Raw genomic sequence first — 22,742 nt, forward strand, 5'->3', positions numbered from 1 at the left:
TACAAATTTGACAATACTTTATAACAAGAAAAGGATTATAAGTTGTCTTTAGACCATCAAGTTTTAACTGAAACAAATTTAGACTGATTGGCAACCCCTCCTTTTAAATAAATAAATTTCTTCCATTAAATATGCATCATCCTTTTTAAAAATGACCTAGTGTACATTTTAAGGCAATATAATACCAAGGCAGAAACAGGGTACATACAGTCTTAATAAGCTTTCTCCATTCCAAATTTTACCTTCTTTCAATCTAAGCAATTTTTTAGTTTTTCTGCAAAGTAAGCAATCAGTATAGACTTAAAAGTGTTTAAAAATCTTACAGTTAAGTAGCAATAGAAGCTTAATATTTTCCTCCCAATCTGACTGAAGTTTTCTCCCACATGATTAAAAATCAAATAAATATCCCTTTAACTAAAACCCAAGTAAATACCTTTTTGCTTTTAAAAAGTGTAATAAAGTGTTAAGAATTTGGCAATATAGTAAAGTCTCTTTAAAGCACTTCCTCCAAGTCAACTCGCTATACTGACAAAACGTCAAAGTTTAAGAAAAAATGAACATATTCACTTCAATAAATAAGCATTGATTCAAGCTTCCAAGAACCTCTTAAAATTATTTACAGAGTTCTTTTTTGGCTTAACAAGACACTAGTCACATACAGAAATCCAAATAGACCTATTTCAATTAAAAGCAATACACAAATTCCCCCCTCTTCAATAAAGCTAGCTGCCAGACCTCTGAATAAAAATTAATCTTGTATATTTTGTGTTAATCCTGGAACTTGAAAGACAATAGAAATAAAAAGAAATAGAAGCATCTGTAGTAAATATATATAGTTCTTCACTTAAAAGTTTTGAACTGTGGTATATTTTACAATATCCTGCAGGGTATTGTAGAATATTTAGTAAAGGGAGTTCTCATTAGTCTGTGCACAAACACTTTGCTGAATAATTTTCCAAGTCAATAGCACAAGTTAAAAAGAAATTGAATAAGTTCAGCATACAATGATGTGTACAAATGATGGAAAGGCTTTTTCAAATAAGTTTGTCTGTAAAGTTAATGAATAAAAAAGTCTTGTAACATTAAAATTGTGATTTTAGTTTTAAGGCATCTTGATTATTTACTACCAATTGCCTATTTCAAATAAAATTTTCTTGAGATTTTCAAGTTGCAAAATAGCTTTGCTTTGCACTATGATCTATGTTTACAGTTTTATTAACATCACAAATGAACAGATCTATAGTGATTTGAAACTTCTGAATGAGCTTTTTGGTAGGGGGTTGTTTGCTTGTTTGTTTTTTAACATTTGTCCAGCGAGAAAGCAGCCAGCTCAGCAGCAGAGAATAATGTTAACCTATGCTGCACTAGGTCTGCTGAATACATTCCTGGCTTTACCTACATTAACAGTTCTATCAAATAATCTGAAGCAATGCATACAGATGTAGGGCTTGATGCAATGCTCACTCAAGTCATCAGGAATCCTTCCATCAATTTCATGGCTGCATTCAGCCTCTGTTTACTGTTCCAACATCTTTGAAAAACAATACTCCCAGGCCAAACATTTCCCTATTAAAGTATCTTGCAAATAAATGGGTAGTATCACGGTATGGTCCTTTTTTCAGATTAGCACTTCCAAGAATCTGAATCATACGCAAAAGATACACAGCATTACATGAAACTAACCAAGATCAAACTTCCTTTACAGTTATTTTAGTTAAAGTTTCAAGTTAACTCACTTGTGTGTAATTATGAAATTACTATACTGATCCTCTGCTTACTTTGAAAGTGATTAATCAAAGTCAGAGAAAACCAACCATCAACTGAAGTATGTTTCAAATTTCCTATTCAGGGGTAAGTCTAAAAAGATGAACTAATTTAATTTTAATTAAAGCCTCATTTAGAAGCATGAAATAAATGTTTTCCATTTAATTCAAATTAAACTCCAGTTCCAGTCCAAATTTCAAATATTCTCCACTTCTGCTACTTTATTACACATGACAGATTAACATTTCCTTTTTGCACACATATGCAACCAACAAATCCAATATCATTAAAAAATTTAAAGAATTTATACTTTTAACAGTAATAAACATATTATTTATTCTACCCAAAAAAATTCTAGTGATATGGAGTGAAGATGCATTCTCTAAACCACAGTGAAACTTCTATGCTAGATTCTACAATCACAAATACTTTTAACTGCACTTTATTTACATTGCAACAGTTTTACTATGTGAACTTACAAGTCATCTCTTAAAAAGGGAAAAATAAGTTAGAGAGATGCAAGAAAAAAGAAGAGTAGATAAGAAAAGCAATACCTACAGGAAGACAACAATTACATACATCAGATTGTAGACTTTTCAAAAACTTTAATGTGGATGTGAACAGGGCCTTGTCATTTTCCGATTTAATCATCATACACACCTCAAATAATCTAATGTTATCAGAGAATGCATAACAAAGCTAACGTCCTATCATTCTGTGCTGATTAGACAAATAAATATGAATGAATGTGAACCTTTATAAAGCATTGATTTCCTCTCATTAGTGAGCTCTTCTTCCAGACTTCACATAGCTTCCCCTGTCTCACCTCAGTAGCATCTTCTGGACTTCTAAAGCTGAGCTCAATCCAACCCTGTTTGCCATTATCCCCATTTTTTACTTTTTTCTGCTCCTTACATCCTGCTCTACGTCATTTCATCTCTCTATGAAGAGCCAGACACTAACATGGTAGTATCTTGATTAAAAGAAATCAGATTATCAGGCCAGTTCTCCACACCTTTGCAAATCTCTAGGGAAAGAGAACTGAACTAGTGTACGTATCCAGCCTTTTATGTGGTTTGTACTCTCAAGAGTCCCATAAACCAGAGCGATCTGTCAATCTTTTCTGTGGGAAAAAGGGAGTACAGGCTCCTGACAAAGCAATGTGGCAAAACCTCTTCAAAAAGTTCCTTGGAGTATTAGGGAGAAAATTTTTATCATCTGTAAGTTTTGCCAGAGGACAAATGGTATTTTTCCTGTCTTGCTTTCACAAGAGTATTACAAAAACTCTCCACATGAAATGGGCTGATGTTAAGCATAGTATCCCTTTGCCTAGCAAGCTGTCAAGTCTTGGAAACTGGATGCTGTCATGCTAGCACATCACTCTCTAGGAGGCTCAATACATGTAACTGAATCTGGTAAAGTCAAGCAATGAATTATCGATTGCAATTTAAGAAAATAAGTAAAATATCACAGGCTTTATTTCATATGTTTTGCAACCAGACGCCTCTAAACTTGTCTTCACGGTCTGAGGACAACTCACATATTATTTCTTTTACTCTGTTTATCTTTTTCGGATAAGCTGTGCTTGGTATACAGGAACTTTCAAATTTCATTGAAATTCAATGCTAGGCATGCTGAAAAATGGGAATATATCCTAGGGGCACTTGCCTGGGTTGACTTCCTTACTCATCAGAATATTCCTCGCTGTCTTCTCTACAGCGAGTCCATAGAAGGGCTGGTCACAAGCAAATAAGCAAATGAAATCCTTTTGAAATTTGCTTCCTCCATGAATCCTGCAGGCATTAAACTCTAAAAAAGAAGTTACATTCAAAGGGTACTATGCCTGTATCTATGCCTAGCATTTCCACAAAGTATAGGAGCCTAAAGAGGAAAGCACCTGAACCCTCCCTAGACCACCCTACATATATAAGTCAACACCAAGTAGATTTTAATTAAAATAATAAAACATAACTTTAAGTTTGGACATCCATATAAATCTTGAAATTAAAAAAATAATAATAAATCTATAGAGCAGGATCTCTGCAGCTCTATGAGCAGTTTGCCCATGGGCCACAGGTGCAACTTTGACAAACAATGATTTTTCTGCAGGACCACAGTTTGCACGTCATTTAGTTTCAATCCACTGCTAAAAATAACCACAGTGAAAACTAATGTCAGACTGACACAATCACCAAGTACCTAAAAAACTGGCTCTTTTCACCTAGGAAAAATGACATTGAAGCAATAGTTGACAGTTGCTTTAACTGTATTCCAGAAAACTTATAAATGTACTTCCTGAAGTTACATATAACAACCCATAGAAAACTTGCATTTACCTACCTATTGAAGAATGCTGACAAAATAAGCAATCACGTCCAACTCTGATAATAATTACAGCAAGCACTAACTGGCATCTTAACTCACAGAAAGAGCAACTCTCCTGGTGACCAGTAGATCTAATATCTAGATATTAAGGTTCTAGCAAAGTCTATGCAAATATCTCATCTAGGTATGCACATCAGGTATTTGCTCACAAAAAAGAGAATACACACAGACGTGCAAGTTCAAATGGACACAATTACTTATTTTAATTTGCCCAACATTTATCATCTCTTGATTCCAGAAGACTTGTTGAAAGGAGTTAAGTCATGAACACGATGTTAGGAACTGGCCTGCACCTCAGCAATAACTCACCACACCAGACGCAGCTCAGGTAAAGAGGTCTGTTCACACACTATAAACACTGATCATTCTTCAAGGTTAAAAAAAAAATAATTTTAATCTCTTTTTTTTTTTTGACAAGAGAAATAAATCTTGAATGAAAAAGCATTTGGCACTTTTTTTTTTTTACTTTTGAAAGAAGCATCTTTTTTTTATTCATGCAAAAATTGCCATACAACCATTATTCATGTTTTGATCAGAGAAGGTGGACAGGCTGCTTACTGATTTGAAGTAGCAGCATATTTAAATGAAAATTTAAAGCTTTCTGGTTTAAGAACCCTTAAATAAAGTCACACTTCCTTAGAGTTAAACCCTGAAAACAAAGTTGTTGAACAAAAAAAAGAAAACTACCAAAGATACAATAGTCAGATCAGCACCGGTATCAGTATAGGTGCAACTGGTTTGAACCATATAATACCACTACTTTCTCAAAGTGCTACATATCCTATTACCAAATGGAGTTACATTTCTCGCAGTGATTTATGTGGGAAGCAACTCCTTTGACATTGATTTTTTTTCTTTTTTTCCCAATCTATATAGAGAACATACTTTATTTTCTGTTAGACAAATACTATCTGCTATTAATTGTGCTCATTTTTTTTCTTGAACAAAGTTGTAACACCTATTTGAAATTCTGGTTATAAATAGTACCACAGAGGCAAATATATTATGAAGCAACACCTGCCTTTAGCTGCATGCAAACTGAAGGCCACTGGAAGTTTACTCCATGAAGTTCAGCGGTACCATGGCAACAGCATTTAAAGATGGGAAGAACAGATGAGGTGGAAAAGGAGGAAGGCTTTGTGGGTGGATACTTACCCATGAAAGGTCTAGAACCGTGTATCATTTTACTGATATGCCCAACTAGAAAAAGTCCAAAAGGACTGGTAGGACAGGCTACAAAAAAGTCAGTTTGTCCCTTACAACAGGCATTTGTAAGGGCAATCTCCAGAGAAGCTCCGCAGTCTGTAGACACTCAGGAGTCTATCAAAAAAAGGAAGAGCAGTCTCTTTCCTTTCCCTCAGACTCTCTCTGCATTCAAAAGGTAAATGAAATTCAGAGCAGCGAAACCAGCATGGCAGCGGTGCACCTACAGCTATAGCTCCTAAACATGACAGTATCTGGATACATTATGACCTTTGATGTACTTATGTGTACAGGAGTTTCCTTAAATAATTATTAAGTTTTAATCATAATACATTTACAAATGGACAGCTGAGACTCTGGTTTTGTAATTACTTTAAGTCAACCTCAGCACCAACTTGGCTGATTCCCAAAAAAGGATTATCGGATTCTCCTACCAGTTCCAGCCACATATTTTTGTCCCCACCTAGTCCAAGCACCATGTTAACAATACCAGTGAAAGCTTCTTACTCGGTTAGTTTCCAGATGAATCAATTTTCTGATGCAGCTTATCATGTGGCCAGCTAAATGCTAGTTCCAACATAAATGGGCAATGAAAATGCATGGAAACAGGTAGGAATACCACCCCTTTGCAGCCATCACCTGCATTTAGGTCAGTTTAAAGCAAACGCAAAAACTCCATTTAAAGCCTGGAGAGGTTGAAAGGTCTTCCAACAGCTTTTTGGGAAGCCTGCAGCAAGACACATGTTTCTCCAATTCCAGTCTACTGCATCAACTATATCACATCAGTGTCATAGGTCCCCACTGTAAATATGCATTATCCATTAGAATGACTATGGTATTGTTTAAGACAACACAGACTAAAATCCTGTCCTGAGAAATCGATTTTTTAAGAAAGACAAGACACAATGGAAGATCCAGAGAAAGGGGAAGTCACTTTTTTTTGTTAACTATATGCATTCCTACCATTCAAAGAACTGGATGTGTTAGGGTCTCACATGCTTTTTTCAAGACTTGAGATTTAACTATTTTTAAATAATCTTAATACTTTAAGTCACTAAAAACCACATAGGATATTTAATTGTAAGGGAACTACCATAATAGAGAATGCACAACACAAATATTGAAGAATTATGACCTCCCTGAGGAATCACGCTCAGTGAGCCCTACTACAGCTCACTGCCATTCTTCCACAAGATTCTGAAGAGGTAGTAAAATAATAAACAGTAATGTACAATCAAAAAATCCATATTTTAAATCTCTTTAAATATTAGCTCACTCTGTCTAGAAACAGCAGGCAAGATCTCAAGTTACAGATTAACAAAAAGTGCCTCATAGGAAGTTCTTAAAAGGAAAAGGACTTTTAAAAGTTAACTCAAACCCTTTTCTAAAGATAAGCAAAAGCACTAAAATAAGAAAACGATATAATATACTTTTACAAACCTACTCTAAATTAAAAGCAGTAATGCTGAGATAAGATAGGTGAACTCTCAAAGAAAATAATAGAAACGGATGAGACAATTCCATCTGTTGGAAAGAAGAAACGCAAGAGTGACTATACAGAAAGACATCTGACATCGCCAGAATTAGTGTTCTTTTTTCCTCTTCTCAACTTCTGGCACAAAAGTCACAGAGGAAACCATTTTCTCAGTGATTGAAAAACTGGTCTCAATCAGACAGCAATGTTCAACACAACACCTTCCTTGGTTCTTACAGCTTTACACAGCAATAATTCTCACTTCAATCTCCAGTTTTAATGCAATATGCTGAGAATAAAAAACTAGGAAATGGTAGATTGTTATAAGATACAACAGGAATAAAAGGTTATTACAAACAGATTAGTCCAGAGTGGAAATGACACAGGCTAAGCAGGAGGCATGGATAATCTGGGTAAGTGCCATGGAAAAATAAATATCATGATTGGACTTAAGGCAAATGGAAGCAGTTCAAATTGGCTTCCTCCAATTCACTGCAGAACATGTGATGCCCACATGTCCATTTCCAACAAACCTCACCATAAAGAAACAAAGGCCAATACTGTGAAGCGTTGAAAAACACATCTACCACCAGCTTCTTCCATACCACAGCAACGTGAATTATTGCAGCTGCCTGATAAGCATGAAAGAAGAGTTTGGGGTTTGGGGGGGTTTTGTTGGTTTTTTTGGTTTGTGGTGCTTTTTTGTTTTTTGCTTTTTTTTGGGGGGGGGGAGAGCTACCAGCGTTTATCTGAAGCACACCAACCTGTCCATAAGTGCTGACCTTACAAAGAAGGGCAAATTTTATAAAACGCAGGTTGCAGTATTACAGTTGGTCTCAGGGCATGGCTGTGGCCAAATGCAGTAACTCCACTCAGCCCACTTCCCCTGTCCATCTACATGTTCCTACAACTTCTCCTGGCCCAGTTCTAGCAGGTTTCTGTCAGGTTAACTTTTCACAAGATCAGTTCCTTTTACCTCTCCGTGTGAGGCCACAAAAATACTAGTGTTTGCTTATCAGAAAATTCAGAAACTCCTAGTTAAGGACAGGCTGTCTCTATAACCAGCAGCCCACACACAAACTGATTTAAACTGATAATAAAAATCACAGCCTCGCAGCAATAAGTGATCATGTTATTGCATGAATATAAGGAAAACTTTTGGTAAGTGTGGTCCTAGAGAAAGGATTTCAAAAAACAGCTATTCTTAAGGGTTAAGATTAGCTTTATGGCAAAGTATTGTTAATCTACTTGTTAATAAAGACATGTATCAGCAGTAGATAGATTATGATCAAGTAAAAACTTTGCAGCTTAAAGGATCTTCCACCAGAAACAACTCTTTTACATGACAAATTTGAGATCATGGCTTGATTAGCAAACATGGAAGATATTTCAAAAGCATGTTACCAACTTTTAGCAAAAAGCAAAATCACAACTACTACAGCAGAACAGTGACAATCTTTATGCCTCTATTATAGATTTTTTTTAAAAAAAGAGGACTTTAGAAACAAACAAATAATAAAGACAGGTATTGCATGAAGAGAAGAGATTGAACAAAGCAGTTAATGGTTTGAATTAAATTCAGACAATGGTAGGACATAAATACTTTATCACTACAGGACATCATACATGCTGCAGTCAATGGGGGACACAGGAACACAGATGTTAAAACATATCACTGCAGCTTCAGAGTAGGAGATTGAGTCTTGCTCTAGAACCACAGTGAAGCCCTCTTTAATTAGCTCTACTATAAATTCGTAACTGCTCATCCCAGCGGAGCAATCAAAGGCAGATGCAAACACTGTTAGCCACATTAACCCTGGCTACTGCAGACCACTGCAATCAACATGCTTTTAGCCCTGCTGGATGCATTAAGTTATCCAGGCTTGAGTGATTTTTGACTTATCAGCAAATTCCTTGCTATTTCTAACAGCTGTATCACCATGGTTTAGGGCAACCTTGAGGACATGTGTATTTTTTCCTCCTTTATAACTACTTGAAAACACTCCTTCTTTGATGAAAACTCAGAGGAAATACAGAAGTTTCACTTTTCATCATTAGCAAAAGCACAAAAGGGCTCTGATATCGAATATGTGAGGCATTCTGTAATTCTTACGTGAATAAAGCATTAGACCTACTGGGCGGGCAAATGGTCTTTGAGGCTCAAACCAAGTATGACAACTGTAGGTTTTGTTGAACTCGGGTTTGCAGCAGAAACAAGTGAAATAGCATTGATGACACACAGTCAAAAATACTAAAACAGGAATACTTGAAGAGAAGAAACCTGCTGTTTTTTCCCCCAACATGAAATTCCATTTTGCACCCCCCACTTCTCATTCTTTCCCAGCTGAAACTAGTACAATTCTCTGGAGTAGCTAGAGTGTGGTTAAGCAGAGGAAGCTATGCTTGTTTGCATGGAATCTGCTATTTCCTCTCTGCCAAAACACTTGTTTAAAGAAGTCATGTAATATTTCTATTAAGCTGTAAATGCAGTTGACAAGGAAATGGCCTACTGGCAGTGCATTACCTTTGTGGCAGTGCCAACCAGCCTACAGCAAAATAGTACACATGGTAATTTCAACATGCATTCCCAAGTAACAAAATTGTGCCTTACATAAATACCACAGAACTCCAGCAACATCTAGAAAAAGCAATGAAAATTTGCCCAAGCTTTCATGCTTGCCTGTATCAATTCTGTGTCATAACTAAAACAACGTAGGAAAGCATCTACATATGTCCAAAAGTCTTGTGAAGCTATATCATATGACACTGGGAAAACTATTGCAACTTAAATCTGTGTATTTCTTGTTAACCACTGTAACAACTCACTAATAAAAATTAAGAAAAACTGTAGGTATCAAATATACAAAAGAGTACTAACTGCATACAAGCCCTTAAAAACCATAACGTAATTCATTAACAAGAACACATGTTCTATGTAATCCAGAATTGTTGTGTTAAATTACTTTGGCCTTTGATAGCATTCATTTGATTACAAGAATTAAACAGATTCACAAGCTTTCAAACTCAATGACTTCTGATTTATAAGCAGCTATTGTTATGTGTATAAAAATCCTCTCTGATAATGTAGTCCCTGCCTTTCAACAGCTAGTACTACTATATATAATGATGCTAAAATGAACTCAGGTGTAATTAAGACATTTTCATAAAAAGTACAACCAAAACCCCCAGCATGATCAAATGTATTTACTTTGTAATCAATAGTTCTTCAAAATATTTTTAAATGTGAATTCATCTTAAATTAAATTCCCATCAAAAACAAACTTCAGAGATACTTATTTTGTTCTCAGCTCTCATCTGAGTATTTTCAGTTTGAACAATAATTTTAAAATTGTTAATTGCACAGAAAAAAAAATAATATGGTACAGAAGAATTCCTAAGTTTTGCTTCCAAAATTATGTAATGCTTCTAATTGCAAAACACTCACTAGCTTTAACTGAGCTGCACATTGCCATAAAACTTCAGGAAACATCTCTGCTCCAAAAAGCACACATGAACAAAAATCAAGAACCCCACAAACAAAAATCAAGAACCCAACAGCACTAAATACACTTGAACTCATATATCGGTCACCTTACAGTAATCATATATGAACAGTACCTTCTCCTTGAACAGTGGTGGCTTCCTTATATTAAGATCCTGATATATGAGGCACCAGCAAAAGAAAACTGAATACAATAATCTAGTAAGCATGCCGTTTTTGCAGCAAATCACAAAGATGAAAAAAATCTGCTTTTAGCAATATAAAGTGCCTTATTAATACCAAGTGGGCTTTAGATATAAACAATTCAAGAACAGAGTATTTATTGATGCTCAGTGCAATCAGTGTAGCTATTCTATAGCTCATTTCAAAAAAAAAATAAAAGCATGACTAACAGTGGCAACAGTTATTCCCAGATAAACATTCTTCCCCATGAACTTCTCCAAGTAATTCCTTTATAACTGCTACTTCTCATAAAGCAACTGATTGTATTTACATTTTATTTTGAAAAAAACCTAAACTAATTCAGCAACAGACTTTAAGAGTCAGTAATAAATAAAATCTGTCAGGGGTTACTAATATTAGCAGTGCTCACATAGGACAATTCTGAATCCTTCTTTAGGTCACCTTTACTTCAAAACTCCCTCTCAAAGGAGGATGGCCTCTTGGTTATGGAACTCTCCAAGTGCAAGTACAGTATGGAATAGGATCTAGGATGTTGCCTTCAAGTCAATTAAGCACTTACTGCTTTAGCTTTCTCTCAAATGGAGATAAAAGCATCCTGAAACCTTACAGAGATGTGTCAAAACACAGGCAAACTGCAGTAAATAGGAAGCAAGACATCAAGTAAAAATCCTTAGTCTTAAAATCCTTGTCCATAAATGCACAGTTCCATGATTCCAGTATCAGTTTTTTGAGCTTTTGGGGCTTTTTTTGTTTTTTAACATAACAAGCAAGAAACCACCATAAACACTTACCCTCATCGGATGAATATCAGCATATGGAGGCTTTCCTTCAGCCATTTCTATTGAAGTGATACCAAGGGACCAGATGTCTGCCACGCAGTTATAGCCAATCTCTTGTATTACTTCAGGAGCCATCCAAAACGGAGTTCCTATAACAGTATTACGTTTTGCCATTGTATCCTGTAATTATATTATTTATGCGATTAAAACAGTGATGCTTATTTTCAGATTCTTTTGATATTAATTCTATATTTAAAAGTGGAATTAGCCACCCCAAGGTCAAGTGGTAGTGACTTCCAATTAAGACCAAACAGATTCAACCCATCGGCCTACAGAGGCCAAACAGGTGACAATGATCATAAACCTCAAACAAAAGTTGAAAGTGGGATCATCAGGCACTTAAAGTACACTGGGTTACAAAAATAAACAACTACAAACTAAATAGCTTTGCAATACATTAAATACTACTCATGATAAAGAATGTTAGCTCTACCATTGCCACTAGTCACTCCTCAGACACAAAATTCAAGGCAGAAGAAAAAGACAAAAGTAAAAGAACATGGTTAGGAGTACTAAAACATTTTTAAATCATCTTTCCACAGGTACTTACTGTTAACTGGCCAGCCACACCAAAATCAGCTAATTTTGCGTGTCCCTCGGTGTTAAGAAGGATGTTTCCAGCCTTTATATCTCTATGTATTTTTCTCATAAAGTGCAAGTATTCAAGTCCTTTAAGAGTAGATTTCAGAATAGTTGCAATTTCATCTTCTGTTAGCTGCAAGAAAACATAGAACCATTTTCAGGTATACACATAGAGTCTATTTAAAACTATTTAAAACATGATCATTCCATAATGATTATTTTAAATAATACAGACAATACCTCTGCTATTTTAACACAGGAATATGCCCAATAGCATTTACAATTCAAAACTCTTATCTACTAACTTGATCCATATAGCTAGATTCTTACATGTCTACAGTCCAATTAGAGCAAGCAAGCTATCAAACTAGAGAAGGGGCTGACTGACACAGATTAGATAACAGAATATACAATATTCTCTTGCCTGTCAATCAAAAGTTACTATTCTTTAGACACTGAGATCCTTCATAAAGACTGCTGCACAGTTTCTACAATATACAACTAATACATTTATCACTAAGATCATACACACTAATTGCCAAGTTATGCATTACCTTTGTTAGAACAAAGGTAATGGTGGTCACCACTGGACTAGATGGCACACACCAGGAATACTTCCCTGGAAAAAGAGATATCCCTTTCTCTAATGTGGAAGGCTAAAGCTATTCCTCAAACATCCATGCCCTTAAGTTCTTTACACAGTTTGCCCAACAAACTAGCACAGTCCTACATTTGGAAGGAGATTAAAGGAATGCCATATTTTCTTTATTTCTCAAATTCCTACATACAAAATGCCTGCTAAGTCTAAAACTAGTACTATCAAGCTTTTGTCCACCAGCTATTCCTGATTGCACTACTATTAGTTTCTCATTGCCAGCAATTTACAAGTTAGAGAGGATGAATTACAAGCTTCTTTACAAGAACAAAAACAAAAAAAACAAACAAACAAAAGAAAACAAACCACAAAACAAAAAGCAAGGAATAAAGGTGTACAGAAAATAGCCAAATAACTATTTATCACAAAGTTTGCAAAAAATATATTCATCAGGGATAGCTTGCTACTTATTATCTATAGGGAGATAATATACCATACAAAACTACAAATGCCCAAACAGTTCCCAACTAGTTTACCAAATTTTACTGAAGTCTGTCAAGTAAGCCATTCCTTTTAAGGCTAGTGCCTTCATTTTATATGGAATGTAAATAAATGCTAATTTTTGAAAATAAATATTTCTCACTGTGCCTGTGCTCCATACTGACACAAACTTGTAGAACTACACCCATACAGATGGGGCCCCACTGACCTTCCCAAAACCCTACTCAGCCTTGAAAAAGGACAACTAAGGTGTCAGGGCACTCTTATGCTGGAAGGTGCCAGTAACTATTATCACTTGTTCCTTTAATTCTAGACAATTACAGAAATGATCGAGAATGGATGCCAATCAGATGCTACAGGCTTTTTCTTACACCTTTCTTTTCTTGTTGCCAACTGATGCAGAGAATGAACACTCACTGAACTTTTGGGTTCTTTTTAAATTGCCTGCATCACTCGACAATTACTAGATGATATCCTCATAGGAAAAATACAAACAGATTGAATATATGGCTCTTCAATTTCAGCCACAAATACCGTATATTTTAAGCATCTACCAACAATGTTAATTAGTTTGCTGTCTGTGCAAAGATTTTGTGTTAGTTCTTAAGTGTAGATAATCCACATGAGCTATGCTATAATATAGCATGTTACTATCACACTATAAAGTTGTACAATTGAACTACCAGAAATCTTAACATAGCTGGCCCTGAACATGTTTTATAAGACAAGCCACATTTTAGTAAGCACAACTACCACTATGTGCAGCCTGTTAATATCCTCTGGTCTCTAAAAACCATATTCCTTTACATAATGCTTACCAGTGCATAATACTATCTTCTACAGACATGCTGAATTTTTAACGGGTTTCTTCATGTTCTTTAATAACAGCATGGCCTTCAGTTACTTCTGAGAATTAAGGTAGAAGAGTTGAGGTTCTTTAGAACTTCAGAGTTCCTGAAGTCAACAATACATTTTGCACAGTTATACCCAGCTCTCTTCCATATTGTGTTTGCTGTTTATTTTTCAGTCAGAATGAATGGAAAGGTACTCTCAAATTAGTCAAGTAACTGAATACAAACTGAGAAAGAAAACTGAAAATTTGAAGAGTAAGAAAAAAAAAAAATCACAGCAGGGATATTTACTGAACTCTGTAAAAGCATTCACAAAGAAAACACTAAGAACTCTTGCTTGACTTTTTTTTTTTTTAAGCTGACCAGACAAAATTCAGTTTTAAAGCTAAAAAAAAAAATTACCAATGATTAAACACCTACTGTAAATAAAGAGGTGATGTAGACTTGGCAGTCCAAAATGCTTCTCTTATTTACTATTTCAATATGTTGCAGAATTCATATACTATCACAAATGATACAATAATACAATAAGCTGCAAATATCAACTGGCAACAAGCTGACAGACATTTCATTACCAAAGAAAATGCAAATAAAAATAATTGACGTATATTTTCATTTATCTGCTTCATAAACTACATGGACTACTAAGTCATCAGTTAGCACAGCTGTTTATCTTCTTTGCTTTAGATCAAGGTAATAGGAATACATAAGCTCCTGAACAAGGCTTATAAGAGAAACAGTAAGAGTGAATCGTTTGCAGGTACCAGACTGCCCTGAGAACACTTCTCAGATTTTCATCAACACTTATTCTAGAATAAAAAACACACACACAATTCATTCCATGTGATGCAGTTTCTCAAGGAAATACAAAGAAACTATTCATGCAACTGCAATGCTGTTCAATTACAGTACATCGATGCTGTATTACAAGAACTAAGCAAATGAACTTGACATACTCTTAGAAATGCAAGAAACTGCAAAACTGAGAATGAATACTCTAATTTGGCTGCAACACTGGGTTGCATTTTTCCCTTCTTTCTCTACTTTTCCAATCCTACACAGAAATTAAATTAAGCAATAGCAATTCCTTCCAGTTTCAGTTTTGAAAGTGTTGGTACATATCCGCACCTCTCTCCAAAACAACCACCACCAAAAGCCCACAAGAAACAAAAAACCCACTCATAATCATTCTAAGCCAACAGAATGACTCAACAGAAGGAAAAAATGATTAGTCAGCAATATTATCTGCACTTGAGTTGCTCATAACAAGTTTTAATTCTTTAACAAACAGAACCACTTCCCTATTCCAGGTTCTATCCAGTCTCATAAAACCTGGGCGTGGAGCCCAAGGGCACAGTTACACATACATTTATCTAAACAGCAGAGCCAAGCTCCAGTCCCTCCTTTCACTGCAACCTACAGCAGTAATTCCCACTGTGTGTCAGCCCTTCCACTGAACAACTGTAACTGACTCTAGTTAAAAATAAACCTGTCTGCCAAATTATTTTTCCAACAAATCAGTCCCCTGATTCAATTCATGGCACAGTCAACAAGGATGTAGCAGAGTAGGAACTGCTCCAATTGGCATTGCTTTCCAAATAAGTACATGTGTTGCTATACCTAAAGAGTCCCAGTGATTTTATAAGCCTTTCCCTATGCAAGTAGAGGACGAAATTGATGGTGGCATTAGCTCCATGCTCCACAGCAAGCAGTTACCGCCTCTGCTGCACATTATGCATTCCTTGCCTGTCATTTATCTCCCAAGATCTTTCAGTGTTTCTATTCATGACACACTGCTCAAAGCCTTTATTTGTGCTACTTTATGCTGACTGCTACGCCGCTTCAAAGGATTGTATGCCAGGAAAACTGAAAACCCTGTTACACACAGCTCAAACAAGACAGCTTTCCTGTCATTGCACCAAGGGTAAAACCATCTATGTGATCTGAAGTCAAGCAAGAAGGGACTTTAAATCAACTATAAGATAAACTGAAGCATGGTCAGGAGGATATCTGGAGAAACAGATAATCCTCATTATGTGAGCTAATAATTTTGTGGTGAAGTACACTAAAACTGATTATCTTAAGACTCACGCTACAGGCAATTTAAGCTCTGGTTGTTAACAAATACTGTATCATGAACAGTTTATGACATGCTGAGTGTAACACTTTCTGCCAGAGCTTTGCCAAATCCACCCCTGTTCAGAAACAATACAACGTCCTGAATCTCCAAAGACTTCCATGCAGTTAATCCTGAACACGAATCAAAAAATGATGCTGAGCACTGACAAATATATAGCAAGACAGGCATACAACTTACTCCCTGCTTTCACCTAGAAACAAGTATTATAAGAAATTGTGCTTAGAAGGCTCTGCAGAGAAGGTCTCTCTTCAGTATGTTGTGCTCATAAGGAGGTAAATCCCTAGCTTCAGTTCTTGAAAAATTAGTGTTTAAGCCACATGGAGATCTTTGGATCAGCTCTAGATGGAGAAGTGCTTTTGCAGCTACATGGCAAAATCCAGTTCTCAAAAGGCGAGGGGAACGGAACACCTGGACCAAAAGGTTGACAAAGAAGCTATGGACTGAGAATCTGGCAAACCAGAAGAGAGTGAGTTCTAGAGTAATGCAGCCTGATACACCACATGGAGACCATCAGTAAAGGAAAACTCTAGCACGGCTACATGTTACAAAAGTAAGAAGTATTTAAGTAACATCAGAATACACACAATGGTCAGAAAAGCCCATAGAAGTGAATGTTACCTCTAAGAAGTAAACAGAGAACACAAGTAGTATTTGTCAGGAACAGCAGTAACAGGGAAGCATGGGAAAAAGAAGGGAAAACAGGCTTATTCTGCCCTAAGTGTTGAGAGACACATCAATCCCAACTCCAGAAGTCCTAGATCCATCCACTTGTGCTTCATAAAATGTGTATATATATATACACACACATATATATAATCATCATCTATATAACACGATGTAGTCACTGAAGTCACTCCTGGTTATATTATTGCTAAACACAGCCAAGTATACGCATAATAATATACAGACAGAATGTTTAGCTCTAATATAATATTTAGAAGGACACAATGAATTTCCAGCCTTACTGAACAAGTCAAGAAAGTACACTCACCTTCCCTAGACAAAATTACCTTTTCAGAAAATAATATTCTGCCATACTGAACATTACCATGCACAACAAAAAAAGACTTTTAAAAAAAAAAATCTTTCAAAATTATTAATTTTGGGGGGTTTGTGCAATTTACCTTTTTGCAGAACATACACCACCTATGCATACCACTGAAAACACTTACACAAATACGAAATTCTCAAAAAAATTACTTCTAAACGCACAAACATTATTTAACTATGGCAGTATGGCAGCTGAGCCACACATACACCATTTCTTCCCTTACTGGATGCACAAAGCACTGTACAAAAAGTTCTAGTTACGTTGTTTCTGTAGACCAAAACTGCCTTTTGCAGATGTTTTTGGACAACATTAATGGTATTTAAGTATTTTGTATGCTGCAACGAAGGCAAGTGGTTTCCTGGGCTGCATTAGGAGCAGTGTTGCCAGCAGGTCAAGGGAGGTGATCCTTCCCCGCTGCTCAGCACTGGTGAGGCCACACGTGGAGTGCTGGGTCCACTTCTGGGCTCCCCAGTACAGGAGAGACATGGGCATATCAGAGAGAGTCCAACAAAGGGCCAAAGATGATCAAGGGACTGAAGCATCACTCCTCTGAGGAGAGACTGGGAGAGCTAGGACTGTTCAGCCTGGAGAAGGGAAGGCTCACGGGGGACCTCATCAATCTGTGCAAGTATCTGAAGGGAAGGTGCAAAGACGACAGAGCCAGACTCTTTTCAGTGGTGCCCAGTGACAGGACCAAAGGCAATGGGCACACACTGAAACACAGGAGGTTCCCTTTGAACATCAGGAAACACTTTTTTACTGTGAGGGCAACCAAGCACTGGAATAGGTTGCCAAGGAAGGTTGTGCAGTCTCCCTCCTTGGAGACATTCAAAAGCCATGTGGACATAGCCCTGGGCAGCCAGCTCTAGATGGCCCTGCTTTTGAGCAGGGTGGTTGGACCAGATGACCCACAGAAGTCCTTTCCAACCTCAACCATTCAGTGATTCTGTATTAGTATCATTTACAACTAAATCATTCTGTACAGCAGGATTAGGTGCATTTATGCCAATTTAAATAAATCAGGGGTGGCTGGTTTGTTTGTTTGTTTTAGTTGACTGGTCTACGTTTAAAGCTTGCCTATCACCCCAAAATAAAGGAATTGCAAAGTATTTTGCTACTAAGGAATATCCAGTAAGTTAGTTGACTGTCTGAAAAAAAGGCAAGTATGGGTTCTTAAGGAGATAAATCACTAGCTTTAGTTTTTGAAAAATTAGTGACTGAGGTCCTAGCTAACTGGAACCTACCCAATGTTACTCCAATTCACAAAAAGAGTGAGAAGGAAGACCCGGGAAATTATAGACCTATTAGTCTAACCTCAGTTTCTGGAAAAAATTATAGTGAAGATCATACTGGGTACTACTGGAAGGCATTTAAAGAACAATGCAATCATCCAGCACAGCTGACATGAGTTCAAAGGGAAAGTCCTGTTTAACTAATTTGATATCCTTCTATGATAAGGTCACCTGCCTAGTGGATGAAGGGAAGGCAGCAGATGCAGGTTTTTTGGATTTTAGTAAGGCTTTTGATACTGTCCCTCACCGCATCCTTCTGGACAAGTTGTTGTCCTGGCTTCAGCTGGGATAGAGTTAATTGTCTTACTAGTAGCTGGTACAGTGCTATGTTTTGAGTTCAGTATGAGAAGAATGTTGATAACACACTGATGTTTTCAGTTGTTGCTAAGTAATGTTTAGTCTAAAGTCGATTTTTCAGCTTCTCAAGCCCAGCCACCGAGAAAGCCGGAGGGGCACAAGAAGTTGGCACAGGACACAGCCAGGGCAGCTGACCCAAACTGGCCAACGGGGTATTCCATACCATGTAACATCACATCTAGTATATAAACTGGGGGGGGTGGGGGCGGAGGGGGGAAAAAAAAAAAAAAAAAATCACTGCTCAGGGACTAACTGGGCATCGATTGGCAGGTGGTGAGCAATTGCACTGTGCATCATTTGTATATTCCAATCCTTTTATCATTGCTACTGGCACTTTATTAGTGTTATCATTATTAGTTTCTTCTTTTTATATTCTATTAAACTGTCTTTATCTCAACCCACAAGTTTTACTTCTTTTACCAATTTTCTCCCCCATCCCACTGGGTGGGGGGGAGTGAGTGAGCAGCTGCATGGTGCTTAGTTGCTGGCTGGGGTTAAACCACAACAGTTGTCCAGCTGTAGGATGAACAGGTACACAGTGTGCTGGGTGGAGACCTGGCTGATGGGCAGGGATCAAAGGGTTGTAGTGAGTGGGGCTACATCTGGTTGGCAACCTGTCACCAGTAGTGTTCCTCAAGTTTCAGTTCTAGGGCCAGTTCTATTCAGTATTTTTATCAATGATCTGGATGCTGGAGTTGAATGCAGCATTAGTAAATTTGCTGATGATACCAAACTGGGAGGTGCTATTGACTCTCTTGAAGGACAAGAGGCCTTGCATAGCAATCTAGATAGATTGGAGCATTGGGCGATCATCAGTAACATGAAATTTAACAAATCCAAATGCCAGATTCTGCACCTGGGACAGGGTAACACCAGGCACAAGTATAAATTGGGAGAGGAGTGGTTGGACAGCAGCCCTGCAGAGAGGGACCTGGGGGTGCTGGTCGACAGCAGGCTCAATATGAATCAGCAGGGTGCTCTGGCAGCCAAGAGGGCAAATCGCATCCTGGGGTGCATCAAACACAGCATAACCAGCTCGTCAAAAGAGGTGATTATCCCACTGGACACAGCGTTGGTGCGGCCTCACCTCGAGTAGTGTGTGCACTTCTGGGCCCCACAATTTAAGAAGGATGTGAAGGTCCTTGAACGTGTCCAGAGGAGGGCAACAAAGCTGTGAAAGGGCCGGAAGGAATGTCCCATGAAGTGCAGCTAAGGACTCTGGGTTTGTCTAGTTTAGAGAAAAGGACGCTGAGGGGTGACCTCATTGCTCTACAACTTTCTGAGGAGGGGAAGTGGAAAGGGAGGTGCTGATCTCTTCTCCCTGGTATCCAGGGATAGGATGCACAGGAATGGTTCAAAGCTGTGCCAGGGGAGGTTTAGACTTGACATTAGGAAGCATTTCTTTACCGGGAGGGAGGTCAAACACTGGAACAGGCTTCCTAGAGAGGTGGTCGATGCCCCCAGCCTGTCAGTGTTTAAGAGGCAGTTGGACAAGGTTCTCAATAACATGCTTGAACTTTTGGTCAGCCCGCAAGTGGTCAGGAAGTTGGACTGGATGATTGTTGTAGGTCCCTTCCAACTGAAATATTCTATTCTGTTCTATTCTATTTTTTCCCCTGTGATGAGCATAGCAGTTAACACCATTTGGATTTTACAATGCATTCCATCATTCTAAACTTGTATTAAAAGGACGTATCCCTGAAGATATATTACCTAACTGAATCAGTGGCTTATGTCTTCATATATACAGAGACGAAAAACCTGTTTTGTTGGGAAATATATAACACACTTCTTTTTTTTAAACACAACAAAAAACCACAATGTATAGTTCTTCTTTACATCATGTAGAGACTAGATGGCACATAAACTAATGTAAGTCTGATGCAATTTGGGGAAATAGATACGGCAGATACACTTTTTGAGCCAAGCAATTGTTAGAGGCAACAAGGAACCAAAGTGTACAAAAACAGATCCAAAGCTTCTCCAATTATTCATTTATTCACAAAGTCTTACAAAACCACAAAGAAACTCTTAAAATCCATATCAGAATACTTCCTATTTATGTCTCCTCCCTTCTTTACCCTAAACCATAGGCTCTCCTCATAAGGATAGTTAAAAGTCACTATGCAAGTAGCGTAGTGCCTGTGTCCCTGCAAGTGACATTCAACTTACACGGGAAACAGCTAAGTACAGAATCAGCCCATAATACACCTTGTCATAGCACACAACTTGCCATCTACTTAATATCCAGTACTCTCTAGTTCTAACAGTAGTTTGATGTTGACACACAAGCAGTACCATTGATAACTACCACACAGAACAATTAAAACAAACAAAATTATTTAGTATTTTAATACTAGGAATATGTTACAGTCAATGTTGCTATCCTGGTCTGGATGTATGGTTCTTATACCATACTAATCCTGATCAAACCATATAGGTATTACATTTCCTGTTAAAACAGTTGGTTTATTTTATTCTAAGCTTTTAAACACACAGCATCATTCTTCCACCAGTATAGCATGCTCTATACGTTGCACCTTAGTATAACTTCATAGTCATTATCTTTCTACTTTGTTTCTGATTTCCAGTTGCGTCAAGATCCTCATTTAAAATCCTGTGGAACGTTTATCTGCTTGATATCTTTGGCTAGTTCTAATTCTGTATGCTGTGTCCCTTTGATGGGTTGGTGCTACCCTCCAAATACAAGTCAGCCATGAAGCAGCTTCAAATCCGTCATCACCAAAACCATGTGCAAGTCATATAAAAATGAATATGAATCATAAAGGTGAACAACTCTACAGCCTACATAAAAACATTAGGCACAAAGCCAATCTTTAAAATGGAAATTTGGAGCAAAGCAGATCGTAACAAATCCACATGTTCCACATCTATTAGGAGACCAGCTAATCCACATATTTATGTCTAACTGGCTATGGATGCCACGCATAAGGGAGACTTAAGGGTGCGTTTATACAGTCTATCACACACTACCTAATCCATGCAGCTGTTGGGACAACTCATCTACAGGTTCTCTGCTCACAGTCATTCTCCTTCCTGAGGGTGCCTGTGAAGGGGTCTGGGTCAGCTGAATTACTTTAACTGCTAAGTCCATTCCCAGCTGCTCTTTTACACTAAGTAATACATGCATATTAAGCCTGATGCTTCCAGGAAGTACGAGATTACTGCATCTGAACAGTCTGATTAGGTCAAGCACACTGGATGAGTCCACTCTTGGCAAATAAAGGTGCCATGGTATAATCATTCTTCCACCAGAAGCTATGAAGCTTGAACATCACTGATCTTATCATAATCACATACCGCTCAGTCTTCATTTATGTAAGGACAAGGCTTGACTTAAAATTAGGCTGAGATGCAGGAGAGACAAGCAAGTGAGCAGGAAAGAAGAGATGACAGTTACTGCAATACCCTTCCGCTTGTAATATTTGAAGTATAACTTATGAATTAAGACAGAAAGCTTCAGAGGGAAAAAGAGTTGTTATGGTTGTAACTCTAGCCTGAAGTCAACATTAGATTCTGGTTCCCACTGCCTGCTACAAACTTCAGCAAGACTACACTCTCCTGAAGCTGCTTTCCTTGAGCTTCACTTTCAGAGCAATTACATTTCAGACTTTTTTTTTAAAGCAGATCTGCATGTTCTGTGTGGGGACATTGCTCTTCAAACAAAATCACAGCCTATGTCTTGAGGGAAATACCAAATCATGACATCTAAATTACTCATGATGACAAGGTTTGGTCTAAGACTTTCACTAATAGTCTCAAACTAATAGAGATAATCCCTTCTTCCTCCTATATTATAACTAAGGGTCATCTCAATATTATGGTAATGGACAGAATAAGAACTCACTACCATTGCAGAATTACCAGTTTTACTGAAGTATAACAACTTAGGCATAGGATCATATGAAGGAAGTGAGGCAGCAAGTGTCATTCTTCTTACTGAGCCCAAGTCATTCTGCACATAAAATAACTTTTGATTCTTGAATATAATATGCAACAGAC

The 22,742-nt window shown here is 37.3% G+C and overlaps 1 protein-coding gene across 1 annotated transcript in view; it reads right to left on the reverse strand.

Annotated features, from left to right (window-relative positions):
• STK3 (serine/threonine kinase 3) overlaps positions 1 to 22,742 on the reverse strand; it is a 146,411-nt gene that overhangs the window by 100,925 nt on the left and 22,744 nt on the right. Inside the window, exons 5-6 of the mRNA XM_049823883.1 lie at positions 11,901 to 12,065; positions 11,303 to 11,470 (exon numbers count right to left, since the gene is read on the reverse strand). Of these exons, the coding sequence (XP_049679840.1) occupies positions 11,303 to 11,470; positions 11,901 to 12,065 (333 nt within the window). The remainder of the gene's footprint in view (positions 1 to 11,302; positions 11,471 to 11,900; positions 12,066 to 22,742) is intronic.

This window comes from Accipiter gentilis, chromosome 2 (assembly GCF_929443795.1).
Source record: "Accipiter gentilis chromosome 2, bAccGen1.1, whole genome shotgun sequence".
Classification (NCBI taxonomy): domain Eukaryota; kingdom Metazoa; phylum Chordata; class Aves; order Accipitriformes; family Accipitridae; genus Astur; species Astur gentilis.